This window comes from Cyprinodon tularosa, unplaced genomic scaffold, assembly GCF_016077235.1.
Source record: "Cyprinodon tularosa strain WSP-4 unplaced genomic scaffold, ASM1607723v1 ctg519, whole genome shotgun sequence".
Taxonomy (NCBI): domain Eukaryota; kingdom Metazoa; phylum Chordata; class Actinopteri; order Cyprinodontiformes; family Cyprinodontidae; genus Cyprinodon; species Cyprinodon tularosa.
Genome location: NW_024039251.1, coordinates 55,918 through 78,808, shown reverse-complemented (window position 1 = coordinate 78,808; position 22,891 = coordinate 55,918). Strand labels below are relative to the sequence as shown.

General features: G+C 38.3%; 1 protein-coding gene across 1 annotated transcript in view; it reads left to right on the top strand.

Annotated features, from left to right (window-relative positions):
* Positions 1–8,433: 8,433 nt before the first annotated feature.
* Positions 8,434–22,891, top strand: part of LOC119795635 (regulating synaptic membrane exocytosis protein 2-like) — a gene marked incomplete at its 3' end in the record, with an annotated part of 64,521 nt that continues 50,063 nt past the window's right edge. The window contains exons 1-2 of the mRNA XM_038303712.1: positions 8,434–8,811; positions 9,161–9,361. Of these exons, the coding sequence (XP_038159640.1) occupies positions 9,177–9,361 (185 nt within the window). The remainder of the gene's footprint in view (positions 8,812–9,160; positions 9,362–22,891) is intronic.

Here is a 22,891-nt window from a genome sequence, read left to right as displayed (position 1 = left end):
TTGCTGTTTATCTTTTATTATCTGGAGTAAAGGTGGCTTTAAGGGCTGGTAGATGTCACTTTTTTTTCCTACCAAAGCCAATTAGTCCTATTTTTTTTTTGTTTCATAATAAAAAAATACAAATCAAATGTACAGTCATGGCCAAAAGTTATAAGAATAATTTAAATGTTAATATTTACTGCTTTAGTTTTTATAACGGCAATTTGCTTATACTCCAGAATGTTATAAAGAGTGATCAGCGTAACAGCAATTAATTGAAAGTCAATATTTGCCTAGAAAATGAAATTCATCCTCCAAAACACATTTCAACGTCATTGCAGCCCTGCCTTAACAGGACCAGCTAAGATTGTTTCAGTGATTGCTCCATTAACACAGGTGTGGGTGGTGAAGAGGACAGGACTGGAGATCATTTCTGTCATGTGAAAGTAAGAATGACACCACTGGACACTTTAAAAAGAGGCTGGTGCTTGGCATCATTGTTTCTCTTCTGTGAACCATGGTTATCTCTAAAGAAACAAATGCAGTCATCATTGCACTGCAAAAAAATGGCCTCACAGGAAAGAGAATCCTAGCTAGAAAGATTGTACCTCAGTCAACAATCTATCGCATCATCAAGAACTTCAAGGAGAGAGGTCTCTATGTTGCCAAAAAGGCTCCAGGGGGCCCAAGAAAGACCAGCAAGTGCCAGGACTGTCTCTTGAAAGTGTTTCAGCTGGGGGATCGGGTGACCAGCAGTGCAGAGCTTGCTCAGGAATGGCAGCAGGCAGGTGTGAGTGCATCTGCATGGACTGTGAGGCGGAGACTCCAGGAAAACATCAGGGATAGACTGATATTCTACAAAAGGTACAGGAAGTGGTCTGCTGAGGACTGGGTCAACTGTAAAGCATTCTGAAACCATTCATGTGAGGGGTTGCTTCTCAGCCAAGGGAGTCGGCTCTCTCACAGTCTTACCTAAAAACACAGCCATGAATAAAGAATGGTACCAGAATGTCCTCCGAGAGCAAGTTTTCCCAACCGTCCAAGAGCAGTTTGTCGATGAACAATGCCTTTTCCAGCATAATGGAGCACCTTGCCATAAAGCAAAGGTGATATCTAACGGGCTCAGAGAACAAAACATAGAGATTTTGGGTCCATGGCCTGGAAACTCCCCTGATCTTAATCCCATTGAAAACTTGTGGCCAATCATCAAGAGATGGGTGGACAAATGAAAACCTAGGAATTCTGACAAAATGCAAGCATTGATTGTAGAATGGACTGTAATCAGTCAGAATTTGGTCAGCATGCCAGGGAGAATTGCAGAGGTCTTAAAGAAGAGGGGTCAACACTGCAAATATTGACTTGCTGCATTAACTCATTCTGTCATTAAAAACTTTTGTTACTCGTAATATGATTGCAATTGTATTTCTGTATGTGATGACAACATCTGACATACACACATACTCTCAATACTTTTGGCCATGACTGTAGTGCTTTAAGAAATGGCTGTTATTTCAACCATTCGGTGTCGACAATGGGTTGTGAGGTTACCTGAGGACCCAAATGCAGACATCAGGAGGCAAAGGTGAGTCTTGAAGATTTAATCAGTAAACTGAGGCAAAATCCGAAAAACAAATACCAAGAACCAAGAAATTTAAGGGGCAAAATTAACGTGGACAGCCAGAGATGAGTAACTGCAGAGGTGAAGTATTTAAAGGGAACAGAACGAAGGGTGGGCTAATGAGCTGAATACAGAGCAGGCATGAGTGGAACTAACTAGAAGGAAGCAAGGGTAAAGGAAACAAGCACAAGGGGCAACAGAGAGTAACTAAAGACTGCTTGAATATAATGGAAAATAAACCAAAGAACAAAACCGAATAGCTAATAACAGAAAACAAATGAAAGAGTCCCAAATGGGAAGAACCATGACACTGAGGGAGGTGACTTTACTTAAGGAGAAATGAAATTTAAGCTGTTAAAATTCTGTAAAGAAAAATAATCTTTCAAAACAAACAGTGAAAATATAACTTAGCAGCTTCTAGTATCCCGCGGTGGTTTAGTTTTTAAGCCTGGAGTACCCATCTATGAACAAAAAGTGATAAACTTCTGCCATTAAGATATCGAAGCCTAAGGAGTGGATTGTTGGAAAAAAATCAAAATTTTTCCAAAATGTCAATCTTCATAAACAAAAACTTTGATTAGTTGATCAAACTGATTAATCTCAGCTCTAGTTGCTTTCAAAATAAAGGTCCCAAAATCTGTCATTTAAGCCTCATTATGACATTAAAATAAGGCAGTGAATAGTAAAAGGTTTATTCTGCTTTGATCCTAAATTGAACATCAGAAAAGGATCTGATCAACACAAAAGCATCATATTGTCAAGTAAAGTTTGAGTTTTTCCACCTTTGAATATTGTGCAGTGTTGCATTTTATAGCTATAGGTGCTGGTTACTTAATTAGTATATTGTGAAAAAGATTATTTCAGTAATCTCGTTCTGAAAGTGAAACTTGTATATTACACTCATTCATTACGCACTGATCTATTTCAAGTGTTTTAATTTTGAAGATATTTTTTGGAGACAATCGACCACTAAGAACACCCTATTTTCAGCATCTTGGAAAATTAGAATACTAGGCCTACTTAGGAATTGAAAAAAATTGGCCCAATTAAAAGTATGAGCATGTACAGCACTGAGTCCTCAGAGTTCCTTTAGTCTGGATTACTGCAGCAATGCGGCGTGGCATGGAGTCGATCAGCCATTCAGCCCTTCTGCAGAGCCTGCTGTGGTGTATTACAGGTTCCTCATCACAACATTTCCGCTGTGTCCGAATGTCCGCCCTAATCACTATTTAGGGAACTATATAGTGGTTATGCCATTTTAGATGAGCATTCGAACATCTAATGGATAAAAAAGTAGTGGATTCAAATTTCCCACAATGCTCCTTGAAAAGTAGTGATCATTCATGGTCACTAGACGAGCAGATGTGTCCCAGATTGCTTTTCAAGAGCTCTCCCTGCAAAGCATCATGGGGCTTGTGACAGCAGTGACAAATGACAAAGATTGCACATCGGGGGGCGGCGATCACTATATAGAGCGGCAACTATAAAGTTCATATAGTGTTTGGGACAGAGCCTATGTGTTAGTTTGCTGGTTAATTAAGAACACTGATGCCATGGTTCTTAAACCAGGTACTGGTAGCTTGAGTACTGTGTGCCAAGTAATGTTGGAAAATGAAATCTGCATCTCAATAAAATTGGTGAGCAGCAGGAAGCATGCAGTGATCTAAACCAGTGCAGATGACACGGCATCTCAAACATCACTGACTGAAAACTTCACACTGGATCTCAAGCATTGTGGGTTCTTTGTCTGTCCTCTCCTCCAGATTCGGGGACCTTGATTTCCAAAAGGAAATTCAAAATTTGATTTCAGAGAACATCCAGTCATGCAGTCTGTGGCTGGTTGTTCTTGAAGCACTGACCTCAGCTGCAGTCTACTCTTTGCGAACCTCCCCCACATTTTGAATGGGTGTTGTTTCCCAATCCTCCCCACTGTTTGGTTATCCACATTACTTTTACACTTTTTCTACCACATCATTTCCTTCCCTCTCTATTACTGTGCTTGGACACAGAGCTCTGAACAGCCATCCTCTTTAGAGACTATTGTTTGTGTCTTGCCCTCAATAGACCATTTAAAGGCCTTGGTGTTTGGAGTGAATCAGCTGATTAGAGTGAGTCATCTTCAATATTCAACAACTTGACAACATTTTATTTTTCTGACATACTGAAATTTGGGGTTTTCATTGGTTGTCAGTTATAACCAGCAAACTAACAAGACATAAACATGTAAAGTATATACGTCTTTTTTTTTATTTTTTATAAATGAATATAATATAAAATTTTCACTTTTGAATTTGAATTGTTGAAATAAATCGACTTTTTGTGATATTCTAACTTTATGACCAACACTTGTTGGTGCAAAAAAAAAAAAAATCTAAAGACAATCTGCTACTTCCTTTTAAATTGTTTTTGGGTTTATGCAGCCCTAGTTGCTTGTTTTTTTGGACAGGAAGCTGACAGGAAAGGGGCTATGAGAGAGGGGAGGAAACATGCAGCAGAAGACTACAGGTCGTATCCAAACCCGGGTCTCCATACATGGATAATGCGCGCCATCGAAGCACGCCCTTTTCTTTGATCTCTTAAATGAATCAATTTGCATTATTGTAATAAAATTCTAGAAAACTGTGTACTCTGTTTAAATATACCTAAAAGACATTTTTATCAGTACAATTTCAAAATATTATCCTTTAGATGCTATCAATGTTACAACTCTGTAGCTAGAGTGAAGGTTGTAGAACAGAAATCACACCAGAACAAATGTTTGGATGTTTTTAAAGTTTCTCTGTAGATAGTTCACCTTGTTTATTCTGATTTTAAAGATAAGAAATGACTAAAGCCTTGACACACTTTTTTTTTTTTTTTTTTACTTTTTATTGCTCTGGCATAATATGATCAGTTATCTGGAATTAGGTGATTTCATCACTGTGACTGAATGTGTAAAAAAAAAACCTTCAGTTAAAATTCCATCAATCAAAATAAGAAACTTTTTAAAAGAATGTGTTAGAAAAAATGTAAGCTGATGCCTGTATTGCTTTTTATGTTTTTTTAATCAAAGCTGCCTCACATTGTGAAATACCGGCAAAAAAAAAAGAAAAATGCATCTTTAAGAACATCCATCCATCAATCTTCTCTCTTTCTTCATTCTGACTTTAATCTCAGAATTCTGACTTTTTTCCCATATTAAACTGAAATAATATTTAAAAATCAGTTAATTTTTTTTTATTTCTTCAGTGAACCTAATCCTCTTCCATAGCTATTGTCATGATGGGTTTAAGGTGCCAAACCCACATGCAGAAACAACTCAGAAACAGGGGGAAAGTTAAGTGATTTATTACAAAATGTACAAAGTGAAAAAAAAAACACGGGTTCTGGGTTCTGCGGTCCGGTCACAGGAGGATCATTACTGCTCAGAAGGGATTCAGATCTGCAGGGGGTGGGAACCCTGTGAGTCCAGAGGCTTATCAGCATGCAGAGGGCTGAGGGCTAAGGCAGAGACTGAGTGCAGGCAGGCAGGTTTCTGGCTGAGAGAAGGGATTCAGATCTGCAGGTGGGGGGGGGGGACCTTGTGAGTCCAGAGGCTTATCGGCAGGCAGAGGGCTGAGGCAGAGACTGAGGCTGAGTGCAGGCAGGCAGATTCCAAGCCGAGGTTTCTCTCTCCATAGTTTTCAGGCGAGTCAGGATCTGAGGGACAGGGAGAAACAGGGTCATACAGGTTTCACAAAACAGGGTCTAGATCAGGCAGGCTGGCTCAGATTCTGCTAACCATTACTGGCAAACACTCTGGCAGGGAAGTGTCAGTCTCCTCCTCCTTAAGTAGGTCCTCTGACGAGGAAACAGGAAACAGGTGTGTAGGTGAACACAAGCCCTCAGGAAGGGATCCTCGGTGCCCTCTGGTGGACAAGCCTCTGGATCCCAACAGCTATGAATGAAGAGCGTGATCAAACCCTCTTCCAGGGTCTTCCAGGAATCTGTTTTTTTTGCCCCCCCCTCCAGCATATTTTTCCACACCCCTACTTTAGAGGCTCATAAAGACAGGAACAAAGTCGGCCTTTTATCACCTAAAAAACATCTCCAGGATTAAAGTAGCATTGATCACTGATTACTCTTAATAGTTCTGCCTAAAAACCACACAGCTGCAGCTGATCCCAAACGATTAACTTAGTCTTTTTAATGATCTGTGATACCTCTATACTGCAATGTACTTTTCTGTACTTCTTTTTTTCTCATGTATAACACTCTGAATTGTCTTGCCACTAAAGTGTGATGTTTAAATAAGCTTGCCCTGTCTCTCCTTGAACTCCAGTCGGCCTCAGCAGATGGGCGCTCACAGTGAGCCTGGTTCTGCTGGAGGTTTCTTCTTGTTAAAAGGGAGTTTTTACTCTCCACTGTCGCTACAAGCATGCTCAGTGTGAGGGATTGCGTTCCAGTCAATGAGGCGATGCAATTAACTGGTTTTATTTAGATAGAAAATTATGAATTAATGTGCCAGTATGATCTGCTTGAACTGTCTCTGTAAAGTTTATTTACATGACATGTGTTGTGAATTGGAACCACTGAATTAAATTTGTTTTTTTTTCTTCCCACTATATACATAAAAACTAAACCCCCCACTATTTTTAACTTATAAACACACATACAAAGGAATGTAATATGACACAGCTTTTTGAAATTGAGGGTTTAGGTGAGAAACTTGTGCCTTGGTGCAGGGGCGAATTTAGGAAATTTGGGGCCCTAGGCAAAGACAGTCAGGGGGCCCTCTGAACGAAGAAGACAACACATAAAACATTTAATAGACATAAATTATTTGTTCTACAGTTTGTCCCTTTTCCTATTGTTTTTCTCTCTATGCTTTGTACTCTGCTGACTTTTCACGCTGTCTCAAAAGGAATGAAAGATTTTTCCAACCACTAAGCTTACTTAGCTGATTGCTTCTTCCTGTATTTCCAAAAAGGCAACGGCAAAAGTAAATAACCCGGTCATTGTTGCTGTCTGTTTGGACCTTTCTCAACGTGTGCAGCAAATGGACTGATCCAATGCAACCTATTCTCATTATGATTGCGTATGAAATCGTACGAAAAGTTATGCACCGTAATTTTGTACGTTTTGGACGTTCTTTTCGTCGTATGCGCATGCCCATCTGACGCACCATTCACGAATATAGAATATAAATTACCATTAGCCCTAACCCTGACCCTAACCCTAAGATATAAAACAGCAAGCAACGTAGTTAGAGACATGAATAAGTGATGATTGCACTGTTTTTCCCAGTTTTACGTCCGTCCGCGGATCTGCTTTTTTTTTCTTTCTGCCAGCGCATGCGCACTGATGTGGTTTTTTGAGGAAAAACGTCCAAAACGTACGAAATAGTGTGCATAACTTTTCGTACGATTTCATACGCACTGATAATGAGAATATGTTGTCCAATGTGGTGGACACTGAAGGGGGGTGGGGGGTGCCCTGCCTTTCCTTGAACCCCTGTCAGCCTCGATGGGGTTCAGGGACAGAATCCCGCTCAAACTGACTCTGGTTCTTCTTGTTAGAAGGGAATTTTTCCTTTCCACTGTCGCTAAAAACATGCTTAGTGTGAGGGATTGCCTCACTTTATAAGTGTTCTGATGGCATTTTAGCGAAAGGATTTTTATCAATAAAATTTTTTTTGTTTTTTTATGTTTGCAATTAATGTGCAAAAATAAGTAATAGTTGTATTAATCATACATGTAAACAGAGTTTTATGGGGCCCCTAGAAACTTGGGCCCCTAAGCAACTTGCCTTGTGGCAAATCCGCCCCTGCATCGGTTCCTAATAAGACTGGTTACTTTGTAATTCATTAACTTTCTGATGGACTCCAAACCAGTTTCTACTGTAATTGGTTTTGGTAAATCAGTCTCATGAATGAACTACTGTAGGGAGTCATTTAATTTGTTTTGGCGAGAAGAATGTTGCAGTGCTTCAAAGTATGAATCCAACACGGAGTGAGTCAGCACCAACTTGTTTTCATAATGAAAACAAGAAAAAACAAATAAAACAAAATGCAGCTGTCGTTCCTTGTGCGATTGAGCGTAGTTTCCATTCATGTAACGTCACAGAAACTATCCCATCACCTGACAGCAAAGCCCGCTGGTACCGTGGAGCGCTTATAAAAGCAGTGACCGGTGTAGGTACCAGATTGACTCGGGCTGCCAGATTGACTCGGGGGCCTGCGCCTTTTGATGACGTCACAATACATAATTGTTTTAACGTTTGCACAATTGCGCAAAACATTTTGATTGGTCTGGACAGCTTACTAAAGTAATTATAGCGGGGTGTAGGTTTTATTCGAAAGCGGGATTGCTGTTTGTAAACGGACAATTTTACGAAGACATTCTCCTTGGTCCCTGCGCCTTCTGATGACGTCACCGAATTCGCCATGGGCCTTGCGCCTCCCGATGACGTGACATTATGGCAATGCCACTCAAACAAACTACATTGAGCCCGCGGTCTGCATTTGTAACGAGAATAAATTCAGGAGAATGAAGCTAAAGGGATACAAAAAATAAACTTGTAATATTACAAAACCAAAAATACTACGAATACAAAGTATATTCAGAGATTAAAGTCCCTCTGATACTGTTTAAGTGACTGAGAAACTGCAGATTTGCCACATTTAAGATGGCGGATGCTCTGACGCATCTCAAAAGGGGCAGGCCCCCGAGTCAATCTGGCATCCCGAGTCAATCTGGTACCTACACCGGAACCGCTGCAGCACCTGCAGCTACAACCGCCCTCACTGGTCACAGTCCGCATCTGTCCCTCTGTCAGTGCTCATCATCTGCTTATGAAAAATGCATTAACTCTCCATAGCTGCTCCTCCATTCCGTGTTTTAGCAGCCACTGTCCGCCTGCTGTCAATGAACATCCAGCGCATCCTCTCTTGTTTCTACGTTTCTCATCGCTCCGCCTCTTTTCTCGCTGGGTTTTTTTCTGTCCTCTCTCTCTCCTCCACACTCCCCCTCCTCCTCTCTGTCATTGCATCCATGTTTGTGCATTTAAGAAATCTCCAAGAATTACCAAACTGGAGGAAAGCGAGCAAAACAGAGTGACAGAGGGGGGTTCGGGGCTCCAAAGGGAAAGCCAACAAGGACGCGCTGGACATCTCCTATTGCAACATGCGTGTGAAAGCCTTCTAAAGGATGGCAGCGATGGGTTAGACAGGATTGACCATGTCTGCTAAATAAAAGGCAAGAGTTATTCTTTTACACTCTGCATTTTGAACTCTTTCTCGGGTTATAACCTAAAACCTGGGATTATTTCTAATCTTAATCCAGTGTTTCCTTATAGAAATGTTAAGGAGTAGTCTGCACCAGCTTGAATGTTACTATCTTACACTGTAGTTGTAGCTGCTGGTTAAAACCAGAAATAGACATTTTAATGCTTATATTATCATGAGCCTTAAAGGTGGATGATTAGTCAGACGTCATGCCGCGCGTACCCTCTCCAAACCCGACCACCAGATTAGAACATTTACCACACCAATAGGCATAATGTTGTTTATTTATCTATACAGTTGTTTTATTTTATATTTTTTAGCCACCGTTTTTAAAAGATGTCTGCTCCACACGGGCCCCGGGGCGGCCCTGGCCCTGCTGCCGCCGCTGCTGCTCCCTCAGCGGCCGGCGCCATGCCGGAGATGCCGGACCTCAGCCACCTAACCGAGGAGGAGAGGAAGATCATCCTCGGTGTCATGGAACGACAGAAGAAGGAGGAGGCTAAGGAGCAGACTATGTTAAAGTAAGAAGGGGCAGATATAAGGAAAGAATGCGGCTTTTTTTGGAGGGGGTGGGAGTAAAGCTACAGTAATCAGGTCTGCCCCTGTCCCTCAGCGGGAAAGTGGAGGGTCATGTTTTCCACTGACATCTAACTCACAGCCTTGATGCTAGAGCTCTAGAAAAAAAAAAAAAAAAAAAACTTTCCCTCACAATCTTTCAAATATAAACCTAAAAGGGTCTCATCTTTATGGTATGGTTTCGTTTTACAATGCGGCACTGACAGCAGTTTCCCCGCACTTTGTTGTGACTGTATAGCCTGTACTACAGTGGGCTGGGTGAGCAGCCATGGCCGCCATTTTCACGTAAAAAGCACGCCAACTTGCCTAACCTTTCCCCACTAACGTCACCGAGATTACACAATGTGACACTGGAAAGAACATTTGAGGTGTCCTCTGTGGTGCTGTGTGAGGTTTCCAACGTTAAAGTATCGGCAGATAGCCCGCTGCCCCCCCTCTCTTCCTCCTCCCGCCTCTGTACAGATGTCGCTCGGAGCTGTTTCAGCACCGCGGAGCTGTCCGCTGTGAGCTTTTACTTTTTAAGGTGGAGCGGAGAGTTTCGGCCATCATCGCTTGTTTTGCTGGCAGTAAATCAATTTAATGGGAGGGGATAATTCACTCTTTTGTGTCAAGCTGGTTGTAGAACTATGTGTTTATCTAATTTTCCTTCAAAATGTAAGTAATCCAGACTGGAATGGGGAGATCTGAAGGAGGGAGGCCTTAAATGTGTCCATCCTGTTGATTTTCTTGCATTTGTGCTTGTCTGATGACAGAATGCACACGCTTATGTGCTAACAGCCCTAAAGCCAATGCATGCAGTTGTACTGTTTTTGAAAGCAGATGCAGGATTTCTAGCTTTACCATTTGGAGTGTGGTGGACAAATGTAAGCCAAAGAGGCAGAATTGTTGCAGTGATTTGTCAGAGGCTAAGCTAATTTATCAAATGCAGATGGTTAAATTGTCACCCAGAGTGTAATTTTATGTAAGTTATAACATGAAGTGTACATATGAAGGTTTAGGAATACACTATATGAAACTGGATGGAAGGTTTAGGTTCTGAAACAATGATAGTGAGCAGTACTTAATCTTGTAAAACTGATGTCACATTTGCAAACTATAGAAAGATCCTGCCCTCTCGTTAAAGCACAATTTTGACAAGAACAGCAAAACCCATGGAATCGGTTATTTGGTCTCTATGAAAAGAGAGGTAATAAAGAAGTCATAAACAGTCTTATGTTGAAACCTGTGGGCAGAGGTATTATAGTTAGATAAGAACCTAACAAAATGTTTGGTCCAACAGCCAAAACCTTGTGTGCTACAGCTACATTAGACTGGCTGTATGCTGGAAGTTCACTTTCTAGACCATTGACCCAAACCACAGCTAAGCTACAGATACAAAGCCATGGATCAAAGCATAGTCAGACTAAGGATATTTACAACACCATTTTACAGAGAATTTTATCTTTTGCAATAACTCATTAGATAAGGAAATTTGTAAGACATGTACAGCTCTAGACCTGTTGTAGCACCTTTACTAAAGATTCAATAATAAATCAATTCTTACCATGATATGCACTTGGATAGAAACCAGACCAATTTTGTTTTTTAACCTTTATGGATCCATTTCAACAATGATTTAAAGGTTAAAGGAATGCACTTTTTGTCTGTAGTGCAATAGGATCCCAGTTTTCACCCATTAGACCAGGGGTCTGCAACCTGCAGCTCCAAAGCTGAAAGTGGCTATTTGGCTCTATGTCTCAAACATTAAATCAGTGCTTCACAGACTTTTCTTGGTGGGCCCCCCTTTGAATTAAAATACTTTTTGCGACTCACATCCCAACATTCTTTGACAGTTTAACAATGAAAGACAAACTATATTCCAATTAAATAAACTGCAATACTCCTGCCCCTGATATATCCATTCTAGAAACACCATGCCTACAAATACAAACCACATTTTCCTGACTTTTTATTTGAAAAAACAAAACAAAAACAAAAAAACAAAGCATAATCTTGCTTCAACTTTAAAATGAAGAAATTACACCAGGTTCATTTGTAGTGTGAAACATTGTGAAAAGCTCCAAGATGTGGAAATACTTTTTCTGGCAAGAAAAGTGTTTCCAGACAGTGTGAAACATCAAAGCTCGTCTTGCTATGAATAAACCTTTTTGGCATTTTAAATAGGGGTATAGAAGTTCTTTTTAGAGTGATTCTAACTTAGTGTCTTATATACTAAATTAATATTAACATTGTTTCTACTTTAACAGCATTTCTTAGGCAATATAGAGAATAAAACAGCTTGTATCAAAGAAGACAGGTAGCGAAAGTATAATGAGATTATTTTTAGCTGTAGAGTGTCAAAATGGGTTATAAATAATCCTGTTTGTTTTCCAAACACTAAAGATTATTCCCTGAATTTAAGTATCTTGGTTCAAATGATTGTAAAGAATAAGCGGTGATAGAGTTTTCATCAGTCTTATACAAGAAACTTCCCACTTTAGTACTTTAAAATGTATCAGAAAAGTTATAATCTCCAGTATGTTATAATCACACTCAGCAGGGTGTATCTTTCCTCATTTCAAGGGAGATCTATCTGGAACAGTTTCACACCTCAGCATTCAGATTTACCTACCCTGACATGTGGGTTTACATTTTAGACATTAATGTACTTATTTCTAATATATGTCGAGATATAAGACTGGAGTTACCACCAAATCTGTGCCTGACTGAAGTAGAAGAAATTCCTGCCACTATCTAGTTAGCATTTATTCCTGATGTGGTCCTTCCAAGGCTGTACTCCTCAAGGAAGGAAAGTTGTGCCTCATGCAGCTGCACGATAATCATGACTCATGTACTCTAAGACACAGCTATAGCCTCAGCCGCTGCAGTGTACGTGTGTGATTCATCCAGTCCTTTTGCCTGCTCTCTACTACTCTCTCCTTACCCCCAAACAGCTGCATGTTTTGCACCCCATTTCTGCTTCTATCAGGTAAAAAAGGTGGTCAGGTTTAGTCTAATTTTCAGTTCTATTAAGGACTGAGGGTCTGTCTCACATAACAGGCTGAATGAAGACAATTTTTTTGGAAGCAAGCATATCTGCGTGAGGTATGTTTTCCATACGCTTTTTCTAATTTAGGTCATGGTCTGTTTGTGGCTTTAAAGAATGGTCTTTTTTTAATCTTTTAATTAACAATCACTACAGTAGCTTAATGTTGTCTATCTGTTCATAATTTGTGACTCATCATGAGTCATCAAACAGTAAATCCCCACTTTCTTAACCTATGAATCACACAAGCATAACATGTCTTGAAGGAGCTTTCATATGCTCAGCCCTGCAATAGGTACCACCGCAGCGGATTAAGTTGTCATAGGATCGTTGGTAGCGTTTCCAGCTGTGTCAGAAACAAACACCCACGCCCCCATCATCCAGCCTTATGTGGCCCACGCAAAGAGTGACAAATCTGTCTTCACAAACCCATAGAAGTTTGCGTGGTGCTGCTGCTGCTGCAGCAAAAAAACCCCGACAAAGTCTAAACATTGAAGTGGGTAATCTAACCAAGGGAATCCTGAGAGGCTGGAGGGATGGAGGAGAGAATAAGAGGAGCCTCCAGCATGCAGGGCTTGCCAACTTGCTGTCATCTCTCTGGAGTTGCTACAGTGAGTGTGGACAGAAATCCAGCAATGCTGACTCGCATGCAATTAGCTGCTTCCCCTTAGCTGAATCTTTCTTGCTGCAGTTTGTGTGTGCATCTGTTCTGGCATCAAATTGAGGACCGTTTTACCAAAGTGAGGACATTTTGATTGTTCTCGCTTCTTTTTTTGCAAACGTTTAGGTTTGAAGTAGGTTGTGCATTGAGTTTAGGCTCAGGTTGATTTAGTTCCACTATCAATTTAGTTTATTTTTATAGCATCAATTCACACCATGTCATCTCAAAGCACTTTACCAAGATAATTCAATCAGATCATCCAGTCACTTTGGTAAAACTTTTTCTTTGTAAGGAAAACCAGCTGATTGAATCCAACCATTGACTTTGCAGGACTCACTCCTCCTTAAAGAGCATGTAGTGGCAGTAGACATTACTCTGCATTGTGTTGTTAGCTCTACAGCAATCCCTTACACCAAGCGTGCATGCAGTGACAGTGGAGTCCAACTCCAGGAGAACCAAGCTCAGAGTGAGTGGGTTGAAGGAGAAAGTGACAGACACACAAAAGGAACATAGATGTACTACTACATCCATCCATACATTTTCTGGCACTCTTTATCCCAGGTGGGGTTGCGAGGGGTGCTGGTGCCTATCTCCAGCTGTCAATGGGCAAGAGTCGGGGTACACCCTGAACAGATCGCCAATCCATCGCAAGGCAACATAGAGGCAAACAGGACAAACAACCATTCACACTCACACCTAGGAAGAATTTAGAGAAGCCAATTAACCTAACAGTCATGCTTTTGGACTGTGGGAGGAAGCCAGAGTAGCCTGAGAGAACCCATGCATACACAGGGAGAACATCCAAACTCCATGCAGAAAGACCTGGGCTGAGAATGGAACCCAGAACTTTCTTGCTGCAAGGCAGCAGTGCTATCCACTGTACCACTGAGCAGCCTGCCGCACTAATACATCAATAATTTTTATGTTCAAAAGGTAACTGTAATTTAGCTTCATAAGGGGGTCTGTCTAGGAAAGAAGCATTTATTCAGTCAAGGTTTTACCCATTTTTCCTCTCAGGGGACAAAAAAGAGCACATATAGTAAATCACAGTAAAGGCTAAAGAAATAAACAGGACTAAACACTATAAATCAGGCCCAACTTTATCATATATAATGGAATATGTTGATGACAGCAACCCTCCCTCCAGGATGGTATCACAGCCAAACATAACTAGGTCTGATGGAGCTACTTTGACAAGAAAAAGTTAACAAACACTGCAGGATGGGAGAATAGAGACAGAACGAAGCAGAATGATGAAAAGTGGTCTCTATGTTCTCCAGCAGCCTAAGCCTATAGCAACATAACTATAGAGATAACCCAGGATATTCTCAGCCCTTCTAACTATAAGCCTAAAGGAAAGTTTTTAGCCTAGCCAAGTATGCAGGGTATCTGCCTCACAAAGTAAAACTGGTAGTTAGTTAGTTAGCTAGTTAGTTAGGGTTAGCCATGCGCTAATAATGGTTAGGTTTAGGTTCATTGCTAGAATTAGGGCATTAAAAGAGCTGAAAATGAACATTGTGCTTATGATCTTCTAGATTTATCTATTTCACTGACTGCTGTGGGACCTCAGTGTTAATAATCTCAAGAAGCCTAGTCTGCCCACCCACACTCTGTGTGTCCTGCAGCCAGACATCAGCTGTCTAAAAGATGAGGTGACCCACAGAACCCCTGAGGCTCAGCTCCTTCTTATTTTCTTGAGTCCCTACTGCTTTCAGGCTAAGTGGCTTGGAGTAAGAAAGACAGCAAAGCATCATCTCATCTACAATTATCTCCCATTGAAAGTGCCACTTAATTTATGCTATGCTTTGGTTCATCTTTAACTTTAATTTAAGGGTATAAGCTGTATGAGCATGCCGGATATTTTATGTCTGTGTATATTATTATTGTAATACATTAAGACATTAAATAATAATAATTAAAATAATATCTAATAAGATAAAAACAACAAAAATAATATTTATTATTATTATTATCCTTTGGGTGCCGCCACATAGATGGGGACTTCCACAAAGATGCAACCAACATGCTTCTCTGTCTGTTTGGCTTGTCTCCCAATTTATCTGACCATGACAAAGGATGCCCTCTGTCCTACTGTGTTTAATGTATTGCTCGGTATTTTCCCATGAAGTTTAGTGATTGAAATAAAGGTCCACACAGTTGTACTTTAATTTTGCTCATGCATAATTTTAAAACATCTAATATACATAAAGGGGGGAAATTGACTATAAAAATTTAATCAACAGAGGCATCCCAGTGCTTGAGCTCCACAACATAAAATCTTTATTACTTTGTTTCCTCTTTTTGGTTTGAGAAACCCACAACCCTGTATGTTTTGATTCCCCTGACGCATGTAGGTTTAAACATAACATGTGGGTCAAGGTGTTCTGAGAACCAGAATGGGGTAACATTGAGCTATTGCAGCCTGTTTGGGGTTAGTTCTCACTCTGTGGAACACTTTTATGTCTTTCAGATAAAATTATCTGATTTTTGTTGTAGTCAGTTATGGTTATGAAACAATAGATCTAATTATGGTTGTGTTAAGAAAAAAAATACATTGTAATTCTGACTGAACACACCATGCCTAATGTGAGACATTATAGTGGCAGGATCATACTGTGTGGATGCTCTTCTTTAGCAGTGCAAGGGAAACTGGTTGGTGTGGATTAGGTTAAACAGGGAAATACTTGAAGGATGTGGATGGAATTTTGTTGCATTATTATTGCAAACCATAAAAAACACATTTTGTAAATAGAAAAATGCAATCCAGGAAAGTATTTATTATCAACAAAAGATTTTGAAAGTAACTTTACTGTCTTGTTGCATTAGATTTTATCATAAATTTTTTTTTTTTTGTTATATTTCATTCAAACACAATTTTCAAACTTTTGCAATCTTTTCAACAAATTAATATTTTTTATGTAACTTTTTCAAATTTCCTTTTTTTCAAATTGCGTTTGTTTGCTTTAAGCCAAGTAAAAATGCTGCTAATGAAACAATTAGTTGGATTAATTGTAATTAATCGATTATGGAAATAATCGTCAACTAATTTAGTAATTGATTAATCGTTAACTGGAGTTTAGAGACTGTAAAACATGCCTTTAGGTGACCAAGAAACACACTTATAAAAAAATGTTTAATCACTGCGATTAAACATTTTTCATGTTTTAGTTTCAACTGTTTTAATTCAGTTAAAAAGTCTTCTTTAAGGAACCTTTTCCTATCCGATTATTAATCAATTAATTGAAAAAATAATCTACAGATTTATCGATTTGCAAAGTAATCGTTAGTTGCAGCCCTAATTCAGACCGATAGAAATGCATCTTTGCTCCTCGCTCCAAAAGAAAGTCCGCTCTTAGAAGTGAAGAGACTGTGATTGGTAAAAGAATGCAGTTTGTAAAATTCCGTCTGAAAAAGAAAAATTTGCAAAATAAAATTTCCAATTATGAAACAAGTTCTTTGCTTGCAGCAATACATTTCTATTCTATTCTATTCTATTCTATTCTATTCTATTCTATTCTATTCTATTCTATTCTATTCTATTCTATTCTATTGGAAGAAACTTCACTCCATGGTTGAGGACAAGCTAAGGGCTAGAAACAAGAAGTTACTGGGATGGAGGTGGAATCAGAACAGTAATGGAATAGTTTATATTAGGGAGTGGCGGCCTAGTGGTTAGGCTTGTAATCCAAAGGTTCTGAGTTCAAGCCCCACTCCTACGGACTGTCACCCTGGGTCCCTGGGCTAGCCCCTTAACCCCACACGCTCCCCGGGCGCCCCACAATGGCAGCCCACCACTTCCCAAGCGGATGGGTTAAATGCAGAGAGTTGCTTTGTACTTGTGACAATGTAATGACAATAAAGTTGAATTCTATTCTAGATCAAAAAATATATGTTTACAGAATAGAATAAACTGATCAAAATTCAGGCGTAAAATCAACAACTTAACTTCAGCTAATATTTCATAAAAGTATCGAAAGTATAGTTTTCCATATTCTTCACAATGATGACAAAAAAAGGTGTGTGATATAAAATGACAAAGGCACTTTTTGTCTTTTAACAACACTTTATTTACACAATTAAAAACATATAAACAATGATGGATGTAAAACAAGCGTTAGTTAAAAATCACTATTAAGTTAAAAACAAGTGTCAGCTAAAAATCATGAAATGAGGAGCTTTTTAAACTGCAGTTGTCCTTCATCTGACACAGTACATAAAATGTTGTTAAAACCCCACAACTAAATAAAATCCTCCATGTTCTGTGTGACTCTTTGGAAGTGAGCCACAAAGCCACGGCATCAAGGTGGGGTCCCCCCTGCAGTCTGTCTCCACGGGACAGGTAAATGGCCATCTTTGCTTCACTGATTAAAAAATTTTAAAAGTCAGGCCTTTGGCTTGTTTTTTTCTATTTTGGCAAACCCCTCCTATAAAAAGAGGGTTTGTAAAAACCTCAAAGGGAGAAAAAAAGCAGCTTGTGGGGTGGAATGGGCAGCAAATGCTAAACTAATGATCAATGGGCTCTATGCACAACTTCACTACTTTCTGAACTTAAAGCAGCTCTTTTGTTCCCCGTCTTTCATTACTGGATGAACTGATTAATCCAGGTGTGTTCATGGTTACTGAGGTCAAGCACACCTAAATTAATCAGTTAATCCAGTAGGAAAAAGACAGGAAAAAAAAAGGGCTGCCTTATGTTCAGTAAATAGTGGAGTTGTGCATAGAGCCCATTCTAGCCTAAAGTTACCATCCAGATATCGAATCTATTGACATTTTCAAATGTAAGCTTTGATCTGCTCAGTATCTCTATCTGCTTTTTAAGCGATGCTGAATAAAATGTGGTTTTATTTTTTTTAGGTTAGTCTGCAGATTTGCTGCTTTAGCTGAGTGTTGAACATGCTGTGCAACTGACCTAAAATTAGCCGTGATTGATCACATCCTATTTCCTTTTTTCCGTTCACCCTCCTCGTCCCCCACCACACATAGACACACAGACACCTCATCCCCTACCCACCACCACTGCCTGCTGGTGCTTTATCTGATTGTGCTACAGTGCTTGGTGTACCAGCTGGGTCAGTGCTCCTGAGAGGTCCTGTGTCCCCAGAGGCTATAGGAAAGAGGAGGGCACACATCACACCGGCCTGTGCTGCTGATATTTTTGTCCTACTGTACGCATTCCTGCTTGAACTAATAATAGGGGTAGAAATATGTACACAACCGTCGAGACTTCATAAAACTCAAATCTATGAATGCGAGAGATTAATTATAGCATAAAGTGATGCAACACTCTAAATGTTTGCACAGCAATGTTCAGCGTACATTCACATACAAACGCTGTTTTCCTCTCGCTTCTTTAGCACTCTCAATCATGCCATCCTATATGCAAAGAGCAGATTCTGTCATGATCGTCCCCCCCATCCCCCATTACTTCCCCCAAGGGAGGGAGAGAGAAACTGAAAGTGGAGAGGATGTTGTCTTGACTCTATAAAGGGAAGGGAATTGATGCATCATCAGGACAATTAAAGCAACAATGTGTTTTAGTCATTGGTGTAGTTTGGAACTCGGACTTGGGGTCTTGGGGAGTGAATAGTCTTTATTTCAGATAAATACATCAAATATGTAAATATCATCAGTATCTGAAAAAGCAAAAACAGGCAAGGCTGAAGCATGCAGCTTTATAATGCTCATCCCATAAAGAAATAATTATAATAATAACTGAACTTTAATGATCTCATATTGGAGAAATTTACCTCAGCATTTAACTCATCCGCCTTGGGAGCAGTGGGTTGCCACTGTGCGGAGCCCGGGGAGCAGTGTGGGGTTAAGGGTCTTGCTCAGGGACCCAGAGTGCAGGCTTTGGGGATCGACCAAGTACTTGCATAGTTCTCAGAGCTCAAGCGAACTACTCTAACCATTAAGTCAACACTCCCCCCAACCAAGAATATCATCACAAAAAAAAACAACCATTTTTTTAATGAACTTATTAACCTTAATTATTTTACATTTCAATCAGCGGTTATCATAAGCTTTTTCTTATTTCGCATTTTAACATTTTCTCAAACTGTGACAGAGAACTACATAACAACTTAATGCAGAAAACTTGAACACATCATATTTTTTATATTAGTTCTTACTTTACATGTTTCAAAAATATTTATTCCTTTTAAATCAAATTACCCTTTTTTTTTTAATTAAAATCATGTCTTTCTGCAAATAGGAAGAAATGTATTTACTACCAGACAAAAATACAGCCAACATTTGTTAATTTTTATAAATAATTCATAAGTTGGTTCTTTGTATCCATTAGTATTTATTTTTGTCTTTTTCTGAAGTTTAATTAATGGAGCAATATTATAGTTTTATTTGTATTTCCCCATATCTGAGCATCGTATGACAGAAATGGTAAGAGCAATGCAGCGTATAATATATGCAAACATTTCCTATTCAACCAACCTCTCACCTTAGGAAGCACAGCCATTACTTTAGATTATTTAAAGTTGATATATATTTGACATGTGGTTACCAATAAAGTTTTTAAAGTATTATTCAGCTTACACTGCTTATAATTGAGGGGATGTTTATTGTATTTTTTAAAAAGAATACAGTTTGATATCAGTGTGAAATCCAGTTACTGTCACACTGTTTTAACATGTCACTATAAATACTATATTGCTTGCAGCCCCTAAAGATGTCATCTAAATGATTGCATCCTGTCATCCTATCTACTGTTATTTAGTTTTTTTATGTTATTAATGCTATGATGTTATATTGCTTTGGATGATGAGTAGGGATATATACTTTTACAAAATGTTCTACCTAGTATCAATATGTTTTGAGGAATTAACATCCCCCGATTCAGTTATTGAATGACCCAGCAATAAGAGGAGCAGGAGGAACGTACTGCTGTGGATCAGTTTGTGGGGAAATAGAGGAAATGAGAAGGGGTGGGTGGTAATAGGAGTGGAGCAGAAAGGACAGGAGAGGAAAGGAGAACATCAGCGAAAGAATGGAGGGAGGGAAACCAATGTTTCTGATTCTATCTTTGCCCCACGCTGCTTATACGTCAGCTTCCAATCTCATTGACCAAGCTGCACTTCACAACGTTCTGTTTTCTCATTTGGCTTCGTTTCAAGTAACATCTGCATTCGTCAGCACTTGTTTTCTTGGATGTCCTGATTTTATCCATCCGACAAAAAAATTAGAAAGTGTTTTCCTTCCTCTGGCTGTGTAGTTGGAAAATGTCCTTGGCAAAGCATCCGAAAATAAGTTTAAAGGGGCCAGACTGCTTGTAGTTTTTCATTAAATGACACTCTTTACACTTTTAGCAGTAAAAGATAGGTAGCAAGGTCTCAATTAATCAAGAAAGGAATTTATAAGCAGCATAGTTTATGATGAATTAATTAAAAATGCAAAGAGCATAATAGATTTCTGTGCCATGATATGGAAACATGGAGAGAATGTAGACAGAGAAACCTAGATGGACGCAGGTATGGGGTGCTTCTTGCTTGCTCCATTCATAGAAACCTCATGCTTTCAGTGTGGCTATAAATAGCTGACACACTGAGCTTTCTGCTGTTGCCAAAATACTGCCAGGCATCTAAAAAAGGCAGAAGACCTATGGGGACTCACTTCTCCTGGAAACCAAAGCAAAAAACTATGACAGCTGCCAACTAAAGAAAACAATTCCAGCTGAAGGTTGAATGTAGTTTAAAACAAATGGATAAACAAATAAATTATGTGAAAACATTATGCTGCTCAAATACATTTACTTCATAGACAACTGTTGAAGTCAGACTTATAGGGGAGAGACAGTTTTTGACATGTGCTTTTGTTCAGGTAAAACATAATTATACAGAAGGACTGCAGCCGTTTTATTGTCAATGCATTTCTGAAAAAGAATGATTAGAATATGAGTTCTTAAAAAGCCCATGAACCCTGAAGTGCGTCCAGCTTTTCTCAACTCAGAGGTAATCTGACCCAAACCAAAGGATAAAGCGACACCTTAGAATAAAACCTAAAACTAGAGTAAATACTTGGATGTTGCACGAAATAAATGTGATAACGGCATTTAATTACATCACAACTTTCTTTATCTATTAAGTCTTTTTATGCATTATCTGGTTTTTATATTTTACTGTTCATCTTGTAGACTCAGCCACTGGCTATTTTTAAGGGCTTTATAAGTAAATCAGTATGGTATGATAAAAAGCTTGTGCTGGGTTGAACGCCTGTTATGTCTCCTGTTCTATCAGGAGAAAAACTGAAGAAAAAGAGGCAAATTAACTTATGTCTAATTGTTGGAAAAATTAAAACGTTTGCTTTATTTCATTTCATGACGAGCTGGCCATGTTATTGTGATATGAAATGACTTTTTTTCCATCATTGTGGAAAGTTATGTAAATGGAATTTTGAAAATTATCCAATCCCAGAATGAAACTTTGAAAAAAGGTTTTGATGAAAAAAGTTTTGTGTAGTATTTAAAACATTTTTTTTATAATGTATAATGTTTTTTTGTTGTTGTTTTTTCATGGTTATATTTTCAAATTGTATTTAAAAATAATTTTAAACATATTTTAAATTTAAATGATCTTTTCTGTTTTTTTTTCAGATTAAGTTGTGCAAATTGAATTTTTCTAAGATTGCGTGTCACAGATCATATTCTCTTTACTTCAAGCCCGATACAGAAATGTTATCAGAAGTGAAGAGAATATGATTTGTAAAACAGTTTGAAAAGAATGATAATTGTTAAAACTCAATCTAAAAAACAAAAATTTTTAAAGAAAATGTGAAAAAAAATTTTGATGTAAAAAAAAAAAAGAAAGAAAATTTGAAGTATTCATCAGTAAAAAATGATTCTTAATGAAATATGAAAAATACTTTATTTTTATTTGGGATTTACAAATAGAATTTATTTGAAAACAAGTTGTATTTATTGTTGAAAACTGAAGAATTTAACAATTGAAGAAAACAAAAATGCCAAAATATGACGTAAAAATGTCCGTATAGAGCAGGGATCGGAAGTCTTTGAGATCCAAAGAGCCATTTTTGACTTTAATAAAGCTAATAAAACTCACCCAGCTAATAAAACTCAAATATTACATTACATTACCTTTTTATAAAAAAAAAAAAAAAAAAAAAAAAAAATATATATATATATATATATATATATATATATATATATATATATATATATATATATATATATATATATATATATATATATATATATATATATATATATATATATATATATAAAATATATATATATATATATATAGCTTATATTTCAATAAATCCAATGGAGATTTGCAATTTAAAACATCCACTTGAAATTTTAGGTTTTAAAACTATGGAAAAAAAAACGTGCAAAAAAAAAAAAGAAATAAACTAATTTTTAATGGGTGAATGAAATTTGTTGACAATAAATCTGAAAAGCAGATCTAATGTTTCCCTTTGTGCATTAAAAAAATACCCAATGCTCAATGCTGCCTGGTTAGCTTACAGTACTTTCTTTACTAAATGAGTAATTTTCTTTATTGCAAACACCGTAGCAGTAAAATGCTGCATTATGCAAACACCACAAGCTGTAAAATACTTTGCAGGGAGTTGATCATATATTTTATGGCAGTTTGTGCAAGGCTAACCTTCTCCCAGGACATAAACACAAACATTAGCCTACATTATGCTGGCTTTGTTGTTTTGGGCCAGTTGTGTGATAAATAATTGGTCCTGAATTTAGAATTTAAACAAAAACCATCAGATATACATCTGAAAGGTTGAGTTAGCGAATAT